An 18,688-nucleotide genomic window follows, 5' to 3' on the forward strand; every position below is an offset into this window, starting at 1 on the left:
ATAAGCAAAGCAATAAATAACCGGAACAAGAGGGAAAAAAATACTGTTATAAAATCATAATGACCAAATAATTGACAGCCTGATTTTTATTACTCCTTTTGAAGGACAAGAATTAATTTATTTATTTTGTAAAATGTTTTTTTTTTACCTAACCCCACAGATATTAAAACACTCTAACCTTATTCCGTACCTACACTTATTATATTGTGATTTTAATTTTTCACAGTGAATTTTATTTTCATCCCTGACTTGCACATTTATGGAACACACAAAATCTACCTACTACCGCATCTACATAAGTTTATATTATAGTTTTTTAGAAGTTATATTTACAATTATTTTGTTGGTGTCTGAAAATATTAATTTAGACCATTCGATAAAATTAATTTAAAATATCTACAATATATTTGCTGTTCTAGAGCACATTTTTAATGGTTGTTTGAAAAACCGATGAAAATAAAGTTTTTTCTCACTTTCTACAAACACTCAATTTTAAACAATTTTAAGTACATTGGTTTGAGCATCATACCCAATTCACAAAATACAATTAAATTCTGAAAAATATATTTTAACATAACTCTTGAGTTTTGCATTTCAGATTCCCCATGTAACATATTATTTAATAAGAATTTTAAACTTAAAATGAAAAATCTGTTAAGTATGGAAGGTCATGTATATATTTTATCACAGGATTATGTACAGAAACAGTTATTTACAAATAATTTAAAAATATTAATTATTATTCTAGAAACTTCTAATGAAAACTCATAGGATGGAATTTTTCCGTCACATGATGGGGACTCGATAGTTTTGTATAGCGTTGCAGTTTAGAAACTTTAGTATTCCCTAAAAGTATTCCTTCATCTTTTTGAGATATTGGTTTGATATTCGATGACTTATAGGGCTTGATAAACGAAGATTTTGGGTCTTTTTCTGCGGAGAATGAATGCTGCTTCTCAATGGGTTTCAGATCTTTACCATCAACAAAATAAGGAACTTTTTTCTCAACTGGATAGGGCTGAGGTACGGGGACATGCTTTACAACATGTTTAATAACTGGATATGGTTTCAAAATATACTCCTTTTCAACAACTTTCACAGGATACGGTTGAAGCACTTTAACAGGATAAGGCACCTTTTTTTCAACAAATTGATGTACTATTTTTTCTACAGGATAAGGAACCGGAACCTTCTTTTCGATAATTTTATGAACTATTTTTTCTACAGGATATGGGACCTTTTTCTCCACGATTTTATGAACAATTTTTTCTACAGGATAAGGTACTTTTTTCTCAACTGGATAAGGTTTCTCAACAATTGTCTTAACAGGGACCTTTTCGATAATAGTTTTGACATGATTATGATGGTGATGATGATGATGATGCCTTATTTTAGTTACATAATGAACATTTTTAGCAGTAGTTGGTGTGATTTTAGTTTCCTGAGCACTAGATTCTACAGGCAGAGAATCTTCTTCGTCAGTTCCTTGACCAGATCTCCTCTTTAATCTAACGTACGTAGGAGAGCGGACAATAAATAATTTGGGACGGCGGGAAACATGCCTTTGGAATCGAGGAGATTTTGAATAATTTTTATTCATTGGATTCCTTCTTAAGTTGGGGTTGTGTTGAGGTCTTATGATCGGAGTTTGCGGATTTCTTAAGTTCTGAGCTTTCTGAGCTCCGAAGGTTGAAGCTTGGGGAGTTCTGAGAGTTGTAGTCTTTTGGGATGGTAGTTTAGAAAAAGGAAGTGAACTCTGTGTTGTAACTGGAATTATGGGCATCCAGCCATCGTATGAGTTATCAAAAGGTAAGCTCGCTTTTAGGGGTGCTTCAGTTGACGTTTTTGGTGATCGATTGCTTGGCCTGTTTCTTGATGGTGGTGGAAAATGTGGCTTATCACTCTGCAAGGCTGGACCATTTTCAACAGGAGGTCTCACGTGGATCTGTGGCGGAATATTTGATGGCTGCCGATGTCTAGATCTATTCTTCGGTCTGTTAGGGAAAGGATTGGGGGCGTTTCTTTTATGAGGATGCAACTGTATGCGCCTTTCATTATTGAAGTTCCCTGGTGTGTAAACTAAGCCATTAGTGTGGATCCTGGACTCTTCCGCCAGCTGGTCGGGATACTCTTGACCATGAGTGACTCGAGTATCAGTGAAGATTAGGAGAAGAGTTGTTACTACCGATATCTGGAAACAGATCCAAATATACAAAGATCAATTTTTAACAAAAGGTAAAGTATGATATATAGACAAGGTACTGCATTTGACAAAAAAGGTAGCGAGTAATAATTTTTTAAATTTGAAAAAAATATATACAGTATGCGAAAAACATTTTCAGATGATATATACACTAATAAAAATTAAAATTTTGATAAGTTCATTTATGTCAACAAATTCCAATGTCACTGATATATTATTATTATTATAATGTTAATAATTTGTTTTTGATAAATTAAAAATTAATTTTTATTTTACAGTACCCTTAAATAATATTATTACATATTCAGCAGTATCACAGGGGGCTAGCTAAAAAATGTAGTCTTTTAGCTGAGCTTAGTTTAGATAATCTAATAATTATATTTGGTCATGCTTATTTGTGAAATCAGATCTATCTCATACACACAGCCATTCTGAGATAAAATTATTTACAACCAAAAAGTGTACTTTATATTTCGAGATGCATCATTATTTTAACTTTGTTGAAAAACAAAATACGTTTTTGCAGTTAATCCTTGTGATTTGTAGTTAACCCCTGAAATAGTGCCGGTTAGCTGTATTACATAAAAAACTATTTATGTGTCTTCAACATAATAACGATAAACACTATCCCAAAGAAAGACGCTGCTTTAAAACCAACTAACAAAGTACTGCTGTTAGATCACAACTGTATTGATGAAAATTAATCAGTCAAATCACTAATCATATAAATATTATAACAGTCACTAAAAGATGCACTTGTATTAATTAAATTTTCAATTAGAAAGTCAATTTACACAGAATAATAAGTATACATGAATAATATGCAGTTCTACAAAAAATCGAAGTTAATGAACAGAATTAATTATTCATTCTGAATATCACTGATGCATTTCACTATTATCGCCTTGAATTATTATCCATTAAGTTCCAATTGACAACCAGTCAATAAAAATGTTTTTAATTCTTTTGTGCGCAACTGATTTCACAGGACTGAAAGACTATTTTAAAGTCACCAAAAAGTCACTTCGAAAGCACCAAATTTTTCACACAATACATAACAGGAAAATTCGACACACACATTGATAAATCACACTTATAATTATATTCACAATACAAATGATAAATTAACCACCAATTAGCACTTAATTATGTAGCACGAAAAATCAAAGTATGAAAATGTCATAATGAATATAAAGTAACTAAGTTTATTAAGATACTAACTGATATTTTCATGGTTCATATTATTGTGTACGCATGTGGCTAAGAAATGATAGAAAAATTTCCAAGCAATGCCTTATATTCGACAAGTTCATTGATTTGTATAGTCCGTTGTTTTATTTACATGCAACACTTTCTCCATAGTAATAGTGGTAGTACCATACACTGAACACACTTTGTTTACTGTCCATAGGAAGTAGTCTTATTGCAATCATGATGTGGGGAGTATTGTTAAACATTGTTCTAAACTTCCCATGGTTGATAGATAGATCATCTTGCTATTGTTCATAATAATGCATAAGAGAATAGAAAAATACTCATTCCAAATAGGAAATACAAAACCTGCTTATCAAAAGAGGGAATGGAAAATATATTTTTCACTCTTTGTCATGTTTGGAATAATTTATTGTAAAATATAACCATCAGTTATCCTGAAGATCGATCTGAAACTGGTAGACACAAATGAATCATTCTGTGGTGTAATTTTTTGAGTTGGTGACCTCCATACTGTAATGGCTAAGACGCATGATTCAAGTACGGAAAGTTCCAGGTTTGATTCCCGGTGAGAACAAAAAAATTAAATGTGTTTTTTCTCAAGCCTGGGTGTCCTGTGATGTAATTCACCACTGTAATTGGGCCTCTGGCCTGTTATGGTGCAAAAAATCTTAAAATCTTTAATAGACTTCTCAGTTTTTTATTTAGCGTAGGTAACATAATGTATTAAAATAACATAAAAATTGAATTCTTTTTCCATCCGTCAGATTGTCAAAGAAATCAAAATGGACATTTCGTTAGTGTTGGCAGGGTAGTAATTTTTTTTACCCTACTTTGCTCATCTAATGAGAGAACTAATGAAAATTGGACTTCGTATTTAACAACTTTGTGGTGAACATTTGACCGTCAATATCTTTAAAACATCAAATATTATTTAACATGATATAAAAAAACACGTTTTATGTAAAATGAAATTTGTTTTATATTTTAAGTTCAAAGTTCATTAATTCAATTATTTTTATTAAATGCCCCTTTACCTATCTACTTTGTTGTGTCAATCAATATTTTCACGAACACAGTAAAATTTTAGAGAAATTAACAAATTGCTTTTTTTTTACCTTACATTTGTGTTATGATTATATTTTTTCCTATCGTGCAATATTACGCGGCGACATCACAAATGCGCGCGGCGAAAGTAGGGCATAATGGGGGGATTTTTGGACACAGTCACATTCAAATAAGATTCTACGCTCCTTTGGACTATTCTCCTTAGAAGTGCGTTCGCCTACCATGCAAGAGGTCTCGGGTTCGATTCCCAACATGGTTGACATGAAATATCTATTTAAAACTGTGTTTTAATGCAAGAATATTTCATAGTATCTGGACTGGCACTTGAACCGCAAGATTGATAGCATCTTAACTTTGTGTAACAAAAATGATCATGATATGCTTCAATCGGCGTATCAATTGAGTGCCCTATGCACCATTAGGTGTGGAAAGGGATTGATGATGATGACGAATTATGAGTTTGGAGGGCTAACAGCTAAGAGCCCAATGTGAAAAATTGTAAATTAAAAAAAAATTATACAATTTTCTTTTTGGGTTATGTCATATTGATTGCCGGTCCTCCAACTATCTGACGATACATTAGTATATATATGCGACGTCGCATGGTTATTATTTTCTCAAATCCAAAATCATACTACAAAACTAAAATGAAAAACAAATCATGCTAAACATGGATAAAGCAAGTCATTTATAGAAATTTAAATATTTCATTTCAAATTTATTATTTTTGACATCCCACCTTACATTTAAACATTTTGAAACCCAACAATGTTTGAGTATGTCCAAATGCTTGCAGACTGGCTAGATTTCCTCCCTAGGGAGTAATTCATATTTAAATTTATTTCAACAGAGAGGGTAACATTTTTGAGAAGGAAATATGGAAGTCTAGGTATTTACAGGGCTTATGACATGTCATTGGCTGGTTTAAGTGGCCACTTTACACACTGTGTAACATTCACCATTCTGCCCTTGTTTGAACATTCACATTTCCTCAACTCTTAAACCAGCCAATGACATGTCATAAGCCCTGTAAATGCCTAGACTTTTTCTTCTCAAAAATGTTTTCCCTATCTGTTGAAATAAATTTAAATTTTGAAACCCATTCAAACCACTAAACCCACTCATTAAAAAAAAATGTTCCCTGTAATTATATTGATTTATTTATACATTTAATAATATATACAATTTTTCGTTCACTTTGCCCAGCTGTATGAAAGAGTACTTTACGATTTTCTTGTTATATTACTTAAAAATATTTTATTACTTTATTTGATTTTTACATTTATTCTTAAATTGTTTAAACTTTCTACTGAATATGTTGTATAATTTTTAGGTTTAATTTTTTTTATAAATCTTGGGTAAAAGGTTTTTTTTAAAAACATTAAGCCAAATATGTTAATATTATAAATTTTTGTAAAAGGCAGATTTGCCGTATTTGTTAATAAAATAATATTATACATTTTTTTGTTGCACTTTTTTTAATGAGGAAGTTCAGTGGTTTTTTTTTTTTAATTATTCATTTATTTGTTAATTAAACTAAGCCAAAATATTTTTAATTTTTTAAATATATATCATATTCTCAGTGCTTCATGCCTCGTGGTGTAATGGTCAGCGCGTCTGCCTGCTATGCTAGAGGTCTCGGGTTTGATTCCCGACATGGTTGATATGAAATATTTATTTAAAAAGGGTGTTTTCATTTTTGGTGTACCAATGCAGTGCCCTATGCACCATCAAGTGCGGAAAGGGAATAATGATGATGATTATCAGTGCTATGAACTATCAAAGTTTTGTATTTCTGAAATTACTCCGCATTTGACATCAGAGGTTCCCTTTCGCTTATTCTCTGTCAGTTCTGCCATTTGGTCCATTTACGGAAAGTAAACTGGATATCTTTCACAGCTTTCTTATCATTGGTTGATTCATATAAACCAGTGAAGTCGTTCAAAGTAGTCCATTTTTATTAAAATATTTTTTATAATTTTTATTCTACATTTTCAAGAAACTTTGCAGTACAATTTAATGCTCTAACTTTTACTGCGCACAAGAAAACCTTTTTGTATCCAATTTTCCGCAGGGCTGAAGTTCCTTACTCGGTGAAAAATAAGTGTCCAATTTTACTTCTCACCTCTCCGGCTATACCTATGCAAAAAGATATGTCAATCGGTCACTCCGTTGAGACGTGAAGGAAACACAAACAAACACACTTTCGCATTTATAATATTAATATGGATTCCCATGAGTACACTCATCAACATTATCCTAATTTTGCACTTATTTGAATAAGGCATTGCATTTGTAATTGGTACGCCAATCCCAGTGCATTTCAATATTTTTTAGACCTGTTATTATAGGATAATAAAATTAGTTTAATAGGCGTTGATCATTCTTCCATTTAGTTCTGAAAATTCGCATGATAAATAACTTGGAGTGTGTGCAAGAATTCTAAGTCCAGGATATGCATATCAATTTTCTTGACCTTAGTTGGCTACGGTCTGTCGACCACCAAGCACAAGTTTACTATCGGCTGCAGCTGTATGTAGAGTTTTATAACACTCACTGAAGCGAGCTATAGAAAGTAATACTGTACCCAGATTCCAATATCCAATCAATATAATTAACGGCGCATCAGAAAATATTGGTTGAGGAAATCGACATGGAAAATTGACAGCATTTCCTACACTTTAAACGTTCAATCAATGGGCAGGAAATTCAATTTAGCATGTATTTAAATTAATACTTATTTATTTATTTAATGCACAAAATATACAATTTCATCATAGAGCACAATTATATTTTTTTATGTCCTGTGTAAAATTCCGTGTTAAGTCGGGACTGTTCTATATTTAAATCAAAAACATTTATTAACATATTAAACAATATAAAAAATAATCAAAACAATATACAAAATAATAATAGAAAAATATAAACAATAAAAGTTTATGCATGTCGAAAAATGGAATGCAGAAAAGTTATATAATAATACACTGCAATATGTTATTAATAATTTATAGTATATTTCAATTCGGTAATTAATTGATAGTAAAAATAAATACAAAATAATACAATAAAGTAATAATTATAACACATCTACATATATGGTAGAATATGTAATTTAATAAACATAATAATAAAGTTAAAATAAGTATTTACAAATAATTATGCATCACTATTAAGTTTATTCAAAGATGATATACATATATACGTATAAGGACAGCATCGACTTAGAGCGATGCTTAAAAAAAAATCCTTCAAAGGCTACTGGAAGAATACGGAAGATATCAAAAACAGGAATATTAATATTGAATCATAAATGTTTATTAAAAAAAAAAAAGAAATCCGCTTTTTTGTATCTAAATAAAAGAAAAAGAAATCAAAGCAAATTCAAATAATTAATCTCATTCATATTATTATCTTTAAAGAATGCGTTGAATATATTGACATATAAATACACATAAACACGGCCAGGTGAAAGCGTGTAAAAACCTTTCAGATAAACATAAAAAAAAGAATTGTAAAACTATTTATTGGGGTTGGGGTCGCATGTTCTTCATCTCTGTTGTAATACGTTAATATTAACAGCTTCCTAGGGGATTGAATCCAATTATCATCTACAAAAATTTAGACAAATTCAAAATAGTTTATTTATTTATATAATATATAGGTATTGTACAACTATTACATAAATACTTAATCAAGCTTCCACTAGAATATTGCATAAAATTATATTTATCAGAGTAAATGACGGAATATCTGTTTATTAGTCATCTAATGTATTAGAGTAGATCATGAATGACTTGTTAGATAAAGCTATTATGTGCCACGCCGGGCTTGACAGAGAAACCATTCTAGCATGTCCGCACACCACACTTGACTGACACACACATTCTCATCATCAGACAAGTTAACGAGCATGCCACTCGCACTTGAAACAATACTTTTTATTACACTTTTACTTTTCGTTTCCTACAAATTATAACACAAATATTTGTGCATCTATTGTGACACATTTCTAAGGATAAATTACTATTAATATTTTTATCTTTTGCGTATTATACAATTAAAATAAATAACCTACTTCTACTGTCCATTAAAACAACTCATCATCATTCCCTTTCCGCACCTAACGGTGCTTAAGGCACTACATTGGTACACCAATTGCAGTGTGTCTTGATCATTTTTTGTTGCATGAAGGTAAGATGATCAGTCTTACGCTTCAGATACCAGTCCAGGGACTATGAAATATTCCAGTTTAAAAATACCCTTTTAAATAAAAACATTTCATATCAACCGTGTCAGGAACCTCTTGCATGTTTGGAACGCGCTGACCATTACACCACGAGGCTGACAATTAGTAACGAGAAAATGTTCAAAAAGGCTATAAAAAAATGGATAGTGGAATTGGGTAGAAGTAAAATATCTCATTCGCCCAAACCAATATTGAATCATCTGCTCCACAAACGCATAGTTTATGTTATTTTGATTTTTGTTTTTTTTATTTTTTTTATTAATAAATTTCATAAACGGTACATGTTTTATGTTCTTTTATTGTGCATTTAATAATGTAAATAGTATAGGAATACAGAATTAAACATAAGCATAAATACATGGTTCTTTTGTAATTCATTTCATTATTCCTTTCCGCGCACCAGTGGTGCATAGTACTTTGCATACTTTACAAGGCTTCTTGCATGGCCTGGCTTGCTTACTTTCAAGGTTCTGAGCGTCCTAGACATCTGTTGCTGAATGTTCTTCGGCAGTTGATCAGCGTCAGAACTACAGGACACAAATTTAAATCGGGTTGTGGTCCTGTGGCTAGTGTCTCGGACTCACGGACCAAAGGTCCGTGGTTCGAATCCCACTCTACCCCAACTCGATTCCATTTTCTAATAGTGAGTTATACAACTCGTTGAAAATAATCCTCAAAATTAAATATTTGGGTAAATCATAAGAACGCAAATATTTCTTTTTATTAAAAAAAAAAAAAAAAACCTGACTTGAGAGGATGCACTGGAGTTGGCAGCTGACAGAGATGCCTGGCGGCTCTTTGTAGACACCATATTGACCTTGTTTAGGTCAAAGGCTTCAAACCACGATTGCAGAAAAAGCGGTTTCATTATTAGAAATGTGTTTCAGCGAAAGTCTCATACACATTATAGCAAAAGGATTAACATCTTTTGACATTAATCCTTTTGCCATAATGTGTATAAGACACATTAAAAATAATGATACTGCTTTTTACCGAATTGTGGTTTGAAGTCTTTGACGGAATTGATGGAATGATAATGATGATGCTGACAGAAAAAATGCACAAATTAGAGGATCACAGAACAGAGTTATATTTTGAAATAAAATACAATATTACATACAATGTGCATATGTTATTCCACCCCTCTGATCATCTCCAGTACGCTTGCCTTGTGGGGGCTGTGGGGGAATAGAACCCTAACGAGCAGGAGAAGCTCGTCCTTGGAGAAAGCCTCCAGCAGGGCAGAGCCAGGACGACTACAGCGGCAGGCCACGGCCGTGATGGGGCTCTTCAGCACACTCACCAGTTCCGTGAGGCGGACCCAGTTCCTCGACTGCTTCTCCAGCTCTCCCGCATTCTGGGAAAACAAACATTACTTTAAATATAAAATTTATATTTGAAGCAGTAACTTTGCGGTTACTCATTATGTAATGTAATTATAATTTTAATATTTTATTTTTAACCACAACTCTCCCCTGCCCATGGTATAAAAAAATTGTTTTAAATGTTTTTTTCAAAGACAAAACGTATTTTGTAATATTTTTGTTATTATTTTATTCAGGCAGTAAGTACATATAAAAAAATAAACTTTAGCAATATTACAATTTAAATTTGTTGCAACAGAGCGGGAAAACATTTTTAAGAAGGGAATATGGAAGTCTAGGCATTTACAGGGCTTATGACCTGTCATTGGCTGATTTAAGTGCCCACTTTACACATTGTGTAACATTCAACATATTAACATAAAAATAAAAAGGTATGATTATATTTTTTATTTTATTATTATTAAAATTAGAAGAATATTTAAATATTTGTAGTTAATACTATGATTCTGCAATAAATGCCTCCGTGGTCTGGTCTCCATTTTATGTCAATCGCATAAGCATAATCAGTCTAACATCGCTTGCTTCGAAAAGTAGCGTGGATGCTTGGACTAGAGAGAGGTAATTTTCCTTTGCTGATATAGAGTCAATGTTAAATATTTCTAGTCTACAAAAACGTAGAACTAATATTGATTCCATATATATGTTCGGCATACTAAATGGTATAATCGATGTTCCATCATTACTGGGACAAGAAAAATTCAATATTCCGACTCGTAGGTTGAGAAACAATGAAGTACTGTTCATCGATCAGCATAGAACAAACTATGGCCTTAATTTTCCAATGACCCGTCTTTGTCGTATTGTTAACTCGAGACAAGATCTGGACTTTTTTAGGTTAAAGTTTACAACGATTTAAACGAGCACTAAATAAATAGTCCAGATCTTGTCTTGATGTCCCTTATGTTTGTCAATGCTTCTTTTCTTTTTTTTTTATTGTTTTAAACTATTCTTTTATTATAATATTTAAACCCTATAAATTGTATACATGGACAGTTCGTTAATAAATAAATAAAGGAAGCAACAATTAAAGCAAATGAAATTGGATGTTTTTTTTTTAAAAGTGAAAATTTAATTTAGTACCGACGAACTGGTAAGTTAGTATTTATTTTTAAAAATTCATTATTTAAATCAAGACATTATAATTTATTCTGTAAACGAATTTAAACTGTATTTATTACATACATTTATAATTTATTTTGAATATATGCATATTATATAGGATATTTATTAAATAAACATGTTAGATTGTTCTTAGAATTTTGACACGGAACCTAACCTCATATCTTCCATTATATTTGTGTACATTTTGCACTGATTTTTTTCACATCAGGTGTCTCCAGGAGACCCTTATATCAGCCAGCATTCTTGCCTCCTCCCACATCCCTCAATTCCGTTGATAAAGCCGAAAGATTGTGATCGATAACCTTCCAGGACAGCAGGAACCCGGAGGTATGAAGAAGAGACACTAGGCGGTCACAAAATTAACAATTTCAAAATCCGGTACCCCAAACAGTGGCGGAATCTTTTCCAGAACGGGCTGGTACAGGTCGGCTACCGAGCTGGCCATCTCCTCCTCCTGCGACCAGTCGTCCCTGAGCAGCGCGCTAACGAGACCATCGGCGAGGCAGTCCACCACGTCCCCCAGGGTGCGATGGAACACGGGGCCCGGGAGCACGGGGGCCCAGAGCCGCGCCAGCCTGTCCACCAGCTCCAGACAGGCCCGGACGGAGTCGTCGCCCTCCAGGGGGCTCCAGTTTCTCAACTCTGGAAGAAGAAACAACCACCTTTGCAGTACACCGGTAATCGTGGAATAAAGCCAAAGTAAAGTAGCGATCACTGAATTTGCACTTTACCTGGTAGATATTATGTTCTCCACAATACCGTTTAAAATAAATATACCAGCCAGAAAAAGCAGGATTCGTTAAGCCACATCAACCTCAAACTGAGATAATTGATGTCATGTCTGATGTTTCAGGGGCAATTTTCAAAAATATGATTAATTATTTAGCTTGGCTGTTGAGCTTAATACACAAAGGTACAAAAAGGTGATAACAATTTTATATTGATTAAATAAAAAATTAACAAAAAAGTGGGATAACCCATTTTAACAGAACACCTTAAAAACTATTACCTTCGTAATAACAATAATGCAAAAATATTTCAAACAATGTTTCCCAAAAAAATAATACAAATCCATAATTAAGTACTGTTACGATAAAATTACTATCAAGAAGTGGATAGTGGAGATGGGTTGCGCACGGATTGATGAATGGAAAAAAGTGTTTTTAACTACTAAGCAGTGCTCACAGCATATGTGATTAATTTGCTATCAAAAAGGTTTATAGCTTAAGTATTCATCAAGTATAGAGTGTATGTTCCTGATCACTAACAAAATAAGTTTCTGGGAACTGTTTGTGTGTAGCCTTACCTATGTTTATGTTGCAGACCCGGCAGCCGGGCTTGGTCGTGCACTGCGAACTAATTTGTTTATAATATAATTCAACTTGGCAAAAGCATTGAATTCAATATGCAATGCCGCTCTACATTTAAAAAAAAAACAAAATAAGTGTTAAAAGAAAAATTTTGTTTAACAATATGGTAAAATGTTTCCCTTGGCAGGGAACGGTATTGTTAATTATAAAAATATGAAAAAATACAAAATAATAATAATAATGGCGGGTAACCGGTTTCCTTATATAAAAATTAATCCAGTACATCAAAAAATAAAATTGCATTATTGTTTATGTCGAAATGCGATCTCTCCGGCGAATGTGTGGTAAAACTATGTACGATAGATGCACAAATGTTGAGATCCGTACATTATGCAAGGCCGAGATAAGCATTATCAACAAAATCAAGAAAGGAGCTCTGAGTTGGTTTGGAAATGTAGAGCGAATGGACAGCGAAAGAACGGCTAAAACTATTCACGATGCGAATGTTGATGGATGCAGAAATAGAGGAAGACCGAGAAAGACATAGCATGACCAAATCCAACAAAAAATTTAAGATGGACATGTAAAAAGTCGGAATAATCGGCGCGCGTGCATGAGAAGATGTATGAATGTAGAGGAAGCGAGATCTGTATGCAAAGATAGAGTGATGTGGCGTTCTACCCTTACAGAGAAACGGCGTGAAGGTTTGTATGTTTTGCATTATTGTTTATTGTAGGTGACTAAATTCATTTAAAAAATATTATTAATTTAAGCGAGCAGCTTAAAACCGATATGCTTAAATCTAATTTAACGAAAGTTAGTTGTTGGCGAACCTTTACTTTCCCAAAACAAATCTAGTCTATTTTTGAACTTATTTAGACTACACGTTGACACACTAAAAAAAAAAAAAAACAAAGATTATTCACTATTACTATTAGTTCTTATACCATAGATATTATTTTTCTATCTTTCAAATGATGTAGTTTTTACCACTCTTGGCGATGAGCTGTTTGATTGTCGATTTCTGTTCCTTTACAAATGAAGCGAGCTTCACAATGGCAATTCTCCGCATACTCTGGACAAGGTCAGCCAATACTGTAGTCAGTCTGGCTGCAAATTCCTTCTCGTACACACGACTCCACGGGTGACCCAGCATACCGTGGGACAAGTAGAAGCAGTTGTTATAAAAAAGCCCTGAAAAAATTCACTTTATTTTGAGAAAAAGACACTGAAAACAAACTGTTTAAAAATAAAAATTATACCATTTTGTCATTTTTACACTCTAACTTTATGAATTGACTTAGCAACGATGTCTTCGGTGATGATGAAAGAATAAATTGTATAATGTATACATGTAAATGTTTCTAGTGTGAGGTTTTAGTGGTTGAACTTATTACATTTTTTTTTTCATATTTGTCTCTTACACTAGGCAAGCCTGTATCAAAAAAGACAAATATTAATTGAATAATATATTATATAATCAACAATAAGTACGACACAATATTTCTTAATATTCTATTGGAAAAAACGATGTTTTTATTTTATTTCAAAAAAATTACATATTTGCAGTCTACCCAAATATTTGAATTTTGTGGGACATTTTAACGAATCGTAAATAACTCGATATTAGAATGTTGAAATCAAGTTGTGGCAGATCGGGGGAGATGTGGCACGAGTCCACGACACTAGCCACGGGAACACAACCCGATTAATTTAATTAAATAATTCAAATTGCAATCACAAGGGTGCTGTTTCAAATATTGATTTAATTATCAGAGTATTCGTTCATCTCCCTTAAATAAACCACTTTCTTTAGAATAAAGATTGTAAACACATCATTGCTTCTGTACATGCTTTTTTTGAATAAATAAATAAAATTGTTAGTATTGGAATTAGAATTTTTATGACTTTAGTTTATTAAATGGTTTGATTGATGTACAATCGTAACTGAAATAATGATGTGCTGTTCCTCGATCAACACAACACAAACTATGGTTTGCTTGCATTAATGTCTCGATTGTGTCCTTTTTTAAACTCAAGACAGAATCTGGACTTATTGGGAGTAAGTCTATCCAGATTTCAACAATCAGGTATATTAAAAAATTTAATGTATTTTATTGTAACTAAATGGACTGTATAATCCGTGAATGGGGTTCGAACTGTCAGTAGGGTCGCAGTGAGCCACATCTTGCTGGAGGATGTGATTCTATAAAATGCTGCAAACGCCTAGTTGCATTCCACCGGCAACATTACTGACTAGTCCAACTCGTTAGCGTCCACATCGCGAACCCTGGGCAATGGGATCACACTCGTAACGGTGTGATCACAGCAGATAACGAGAGAATGAAAGGCGAGTTTTTGACGCCTCAAAACCAACCAGCTAAGGGAAGGTTACTTCGACAGAAAATCCATCAGAGAAGGCAACGGAAAATCACTCCGGTCATCTTTTCCCAGGAATCACTATGGCGAGTACATCAATAAGCAGCTGGCAGCGAAATGTAAAATTAGCGCAGGACAGATATATATGTAGTGATTGCCAACGTCGGGGGGACCCGGCAAGGCACTAAAAGAAGAAGAAGAATCCGTTAATAAATAATTAAATAAAATAATACGATGAAAACTATAAATACCTAAATCCAATGCATTATTCTTAAGAACGTCTTCGTGGTAAACTGGGACCAGAGCGCTATACAACTCAAATATATTTCTGACCGTGACCACGATCTTACTGGCCATAACTGGAGTGGAATTATGGGCTAAGTCTAACTGTCCTAACACCAACTGCAGCAACTTCTTGGCACTGAGAGAGATACTGCATCGAGGAAGTAAGAATGGACAGTCCGCTATGTTGCGACCCTCCCCATCATCATTCTCCAACATCTTAATTTCATCTAAACACAACTCCAGGGTCTGGTTCGTACAAATCTCTACAATATCCTGTTGCAAGTTAGTCTTCATTAGTTCCCTCGCGAGCCCCAACACCACTTTGCATCGCTTTTCGCATATCAGATTATGAGTGTCATTAACAAACACCGTCAAAGGAGACGATTCTTTATCTGTGAAGTTGATTTCGCAAAGGTAATTACTGAATTTCTCTATCTCGGCAGCGATCGGCTGGTAAATGTCAGCTTTGCACTCTTCGGAAGTGACGAGGTTTTGTAAGCAGTTTTCTTTTAGCATTTCGAAGAATTCTTTGCCCATTATCTGACCGAGAATTGAAAACACCGTTCTGTTGTCATCCCAGCGACAATCGATATTCGATTGAACCGTTTCGAAAAAGGTGATGAGGTTTCTTAAGATCGTTTTGATGTCGAGGTTTTCTTTAACGTTTTCTCTCTCTGCGTATTCTACTTCGAAAAGTATTTGATGTAAATTTTCTCTAACAGTGACGGAGCAATCTTTCGTCAGAAGTGCCGGTGTTAAAGTTTTAGTAACAAAGTCGGCAAACCGCATCAACTCTACATTGATCCTCTTGGAGCTGAAAAGAGCGTTGAGAATATCTTGCAAGTTTTCTGGGTCGGTAATGTTGATTTCGATAACAATCAGTTTTCCCTTATTGGTGGCATTTTCTGACCACTTCAGTCTCTCGCGCCATTGCTCGGTTATATTATAAAGACACTTGACGTGTTTGAAAGACACCCCTTCCTTCATATACATTACTAATTCATCCATGTCTTTATAGGATATGGGGCGGTTTAAAATTTCAATTAGTTTCAATAGTATTTCGGCAGCTTCTTTATACCGGCGTCTCTCGAGAAATCTGCTCGACACCTCCAATTCCTTGCAGCAAACACCGAGGTCACTGATGAACTTAAACCTCTCGGTTGTAAGGTTGAATTCCTCATAGAGAGCTTTAAATTTGGGGTTGTTTAAAGAATTATTTTCTAATATTTTATCTATAAGGCCTTGTAGTTCCGCGCACTCTTTTTGCAATTTTGTCTTCCTGTCGACAAAATGTATGTAGTCGAGGCTCTTTAAGGGAATATAGTCGACAAATCTACTCTCCAGAACTTCTTTGACGTCAGTTGTAAAATGCTTAACATTGTCGACAAATAAAGATGTTCTTCTACTCACGTCTTTGAACTGCACTTTAAAATCGTTTCGATTTGTTTCATCGGTCACCTGTAAAATTGCCGACAAAAGACTCATAGTAGAATTTATGAGGGTTAAAAATTGATTTTAAAAATAAGTCAGTGAAAGTGAACTCTGCCGACTAGCAAGAAATTTAATTCAAAAAAGTTCGGTTGGGTTTCCATTAATAAACATAAACAAATCTATGGATGACGTTTAAAGAATGTTGCCACTGGCCACTATAATAAATTGGCTATAAATTAAAATGGCGCTGTTTTGAACTGAATCGGCATTGATTAGATATCATAATTTAAAATGAGAAAGTTCAGCCCTACGGGAAATTGGATAAACAATGCATTCTTATGTGCTGTCAAAGTACTGCGAAGTTTTTTGAAAATGTGTAAAAAAATTCATAAACAAACACATTACTAGTTTTTCCGAATTAACCAATGATAACAGAGAGTGATAGGTTTCCGGTAAGTCAATTGACGAATCAGCAGAATTCACCAAGAAGAAAGGAAAAAGAATTTGAAACGCCGAATGCGAAGTAATTTCAAAAGTACAAAAACTTTAAAAATCATATCGTATATTATACGATACATGATTTTTTTTTTTAATAGGCTTAGTTTAGTAGTCTATTAACAAAAAACAAAATTTAAAAAACCGCTGAACTTCCTCATTATTTAATTATGTAAAGTTATTTTTGTTGTAATAGTTTATTTAGTAGTTTTTTGTAAAATTACTTTAATTGTGATGATGCGGTGGGTAAATTTACTTTTTTTTATCTCATGCAATAATTACTATTTATATTTCAAGTTTTATTCGACTTGATGATAAAAACGAGGAATAGGTACAAGCAATAGTTTTAAATCATGTATTATGGGCAATATTATGTTCTAATTAAAATTAGGCTAAAAATTACAATGGCAAAATTATAAATCATGGCTATAGTAGTATAGCGCCATGACATTATTTTAAAATTAAAAATAATACTACAATAAAATGATGTAGAAAGGGCAAATACAATATTTAAAAAAGTACACACATTTACCTGTTGAAGTGGATTTCGAAGACTCATTTTACAATAGTTCAAAATCAAAGGCTAAATAAAAAAATAAAAGTGGTGATTACGTAAAATAATAATAGTTTAATGAATTGAATAACTAGAGATTATTATTAATCTTATACTTCGATAATATTGCTGAAGGTACATTTATTTGTTCACACGTCTTTTCTGACAGTTGGACCTTGGGAACAATAATAATATTTAAAATTGTTGCACTTACATGCACACTAAGAAATCGAATTTAGGTATAAATCACATAAAAAAACACATTACAAATCAAAGTACTTAATTTAATTGAATGCAAGACAATGCTCATAAAAGGCACTAAAATGCTAATGTAATAATTCAAAACATTCCAAAATATAACACGAAGTGAAGGAATGTTGAAAAAATTTGGATTAGTGAAAAATCATAATAAGAAGATAATAGAGTAAGAGGCATCTAAAGCATATTGTGCAACCCAAAAAAGACATGCCGTTTTAAATTCCCGATAGAGAGAACATATGATATTGAGTCAATTTTTCTTCTAGTGATTTTTTAAAATTTATTTTTATTATTAAAGGAATAACTCGCTAAGCCTCTATTTTAGAGGCTTGTCAGCAGGTGGGAAAGAGGGGATATGGAAAGGAGGCAAGAAAAATTTACCACAACACCCCGACCAATTGAGATAAAAATCTTTCATGGATTTTTTTCTTGCAACTGGCGGAAATCGAACCCACGATGCTAGTTTCACAGTCAGCTGTCTAACCAACTGCACCACGATGCCTGTCTTTTTTTTAAAACTTAGATAGTGTCATTTAATGAAATTCGAAATAAATATACAAATCAGTATGTTAGGGAAAAATATTCCAGATTGTTTGAAATTTGAAGATAATTCTGTTAACTTTTTATTGAAATCGGGGCCTTGGACTTCTATATTCCTATCTCCAAAAATTTTCCTTTGAGACAATGGACAACAAATTAATAATAATGCTATTGTAGGTATGATGATACAGAATGGTTATT

The 18,688-nt window shown here is 33.1% G+C and overlaps 1 protein-coding gene across 1 annotated transcript; it reads right to left on the minus strand.

The window, feature by feature from the left end:
- Positions 1-2,060: 2,060 nt before the first annotated feature.
- LOC148284415 (centromere/kinetochore protein zw10 homolog) lies at positions 2,061-17,769 on the minus strand. The gene is made up of 6 exons (XM_088240341.1): positions 17,669-17,769; positions 15,177-16,668; positions 13,537-13,740; positions 11,619-11,878; positions 9,850-10,086; positions 2,061-2,191 (listed from the first exon to the last, which is right to left on the minus strand). Exons 1-5 carry the CDS (start codon positions 17,693-17,695, stop codon positions 9,862-9,864), a joined length of 2,208 nt encoding a protein of 735 aa, XP_088096467.1. The 5' UTR covers positions 17,696-17,769; the 3' UTR covers positions 2,061-2,191; positions 9,850-9,861.
- Positions 17,770-18,688: the final 919 nt, after the last annotated feature.

Source organism: Micrasema longulum, unplaced genomic scaffold (genome assembly GCF_059751315.1).
Source record: "Micrasema longulum isolate JH-2025_06_02 unplaced genomic scaffold, ASM5975131v1 h1tg000123l, whole genome shotgun sequence".
Taxonomy (NCBI): domain Eukaryota; kingdom Metazoa; phylum Arthropoda; class Insecta; order Trichoptera; family Brachycentridae; genus Micrasema; species Micrasema longulum.

What these genes read in the sequence shown, in the direction of transcription:
- LOC148284415 (XM_088240341.1), bottom strand. Translation starts at nt 17,695, where the DNA reads ATGAGTCTTCGAAATCCACTTCAACAG. An exon ending in ACAGCTCATCGCCAAGAGTG is followed by an intron (nt 11,879 to 13,536) that starts GTAAAAACTACA and finishes TTCTTCTTCCAG; the next exon opens with AGTTGAGAAACTGGAGCCCC. An exon ending in AGATTCCGCCACTGTTTGGG is followed by an intron (nt 10,087 to 11,618) that starts GTACCGGATTTT and finishes TTGTTTTCCCAG; the next exon opens with AATGCGGGAGAGCTGGAGAA.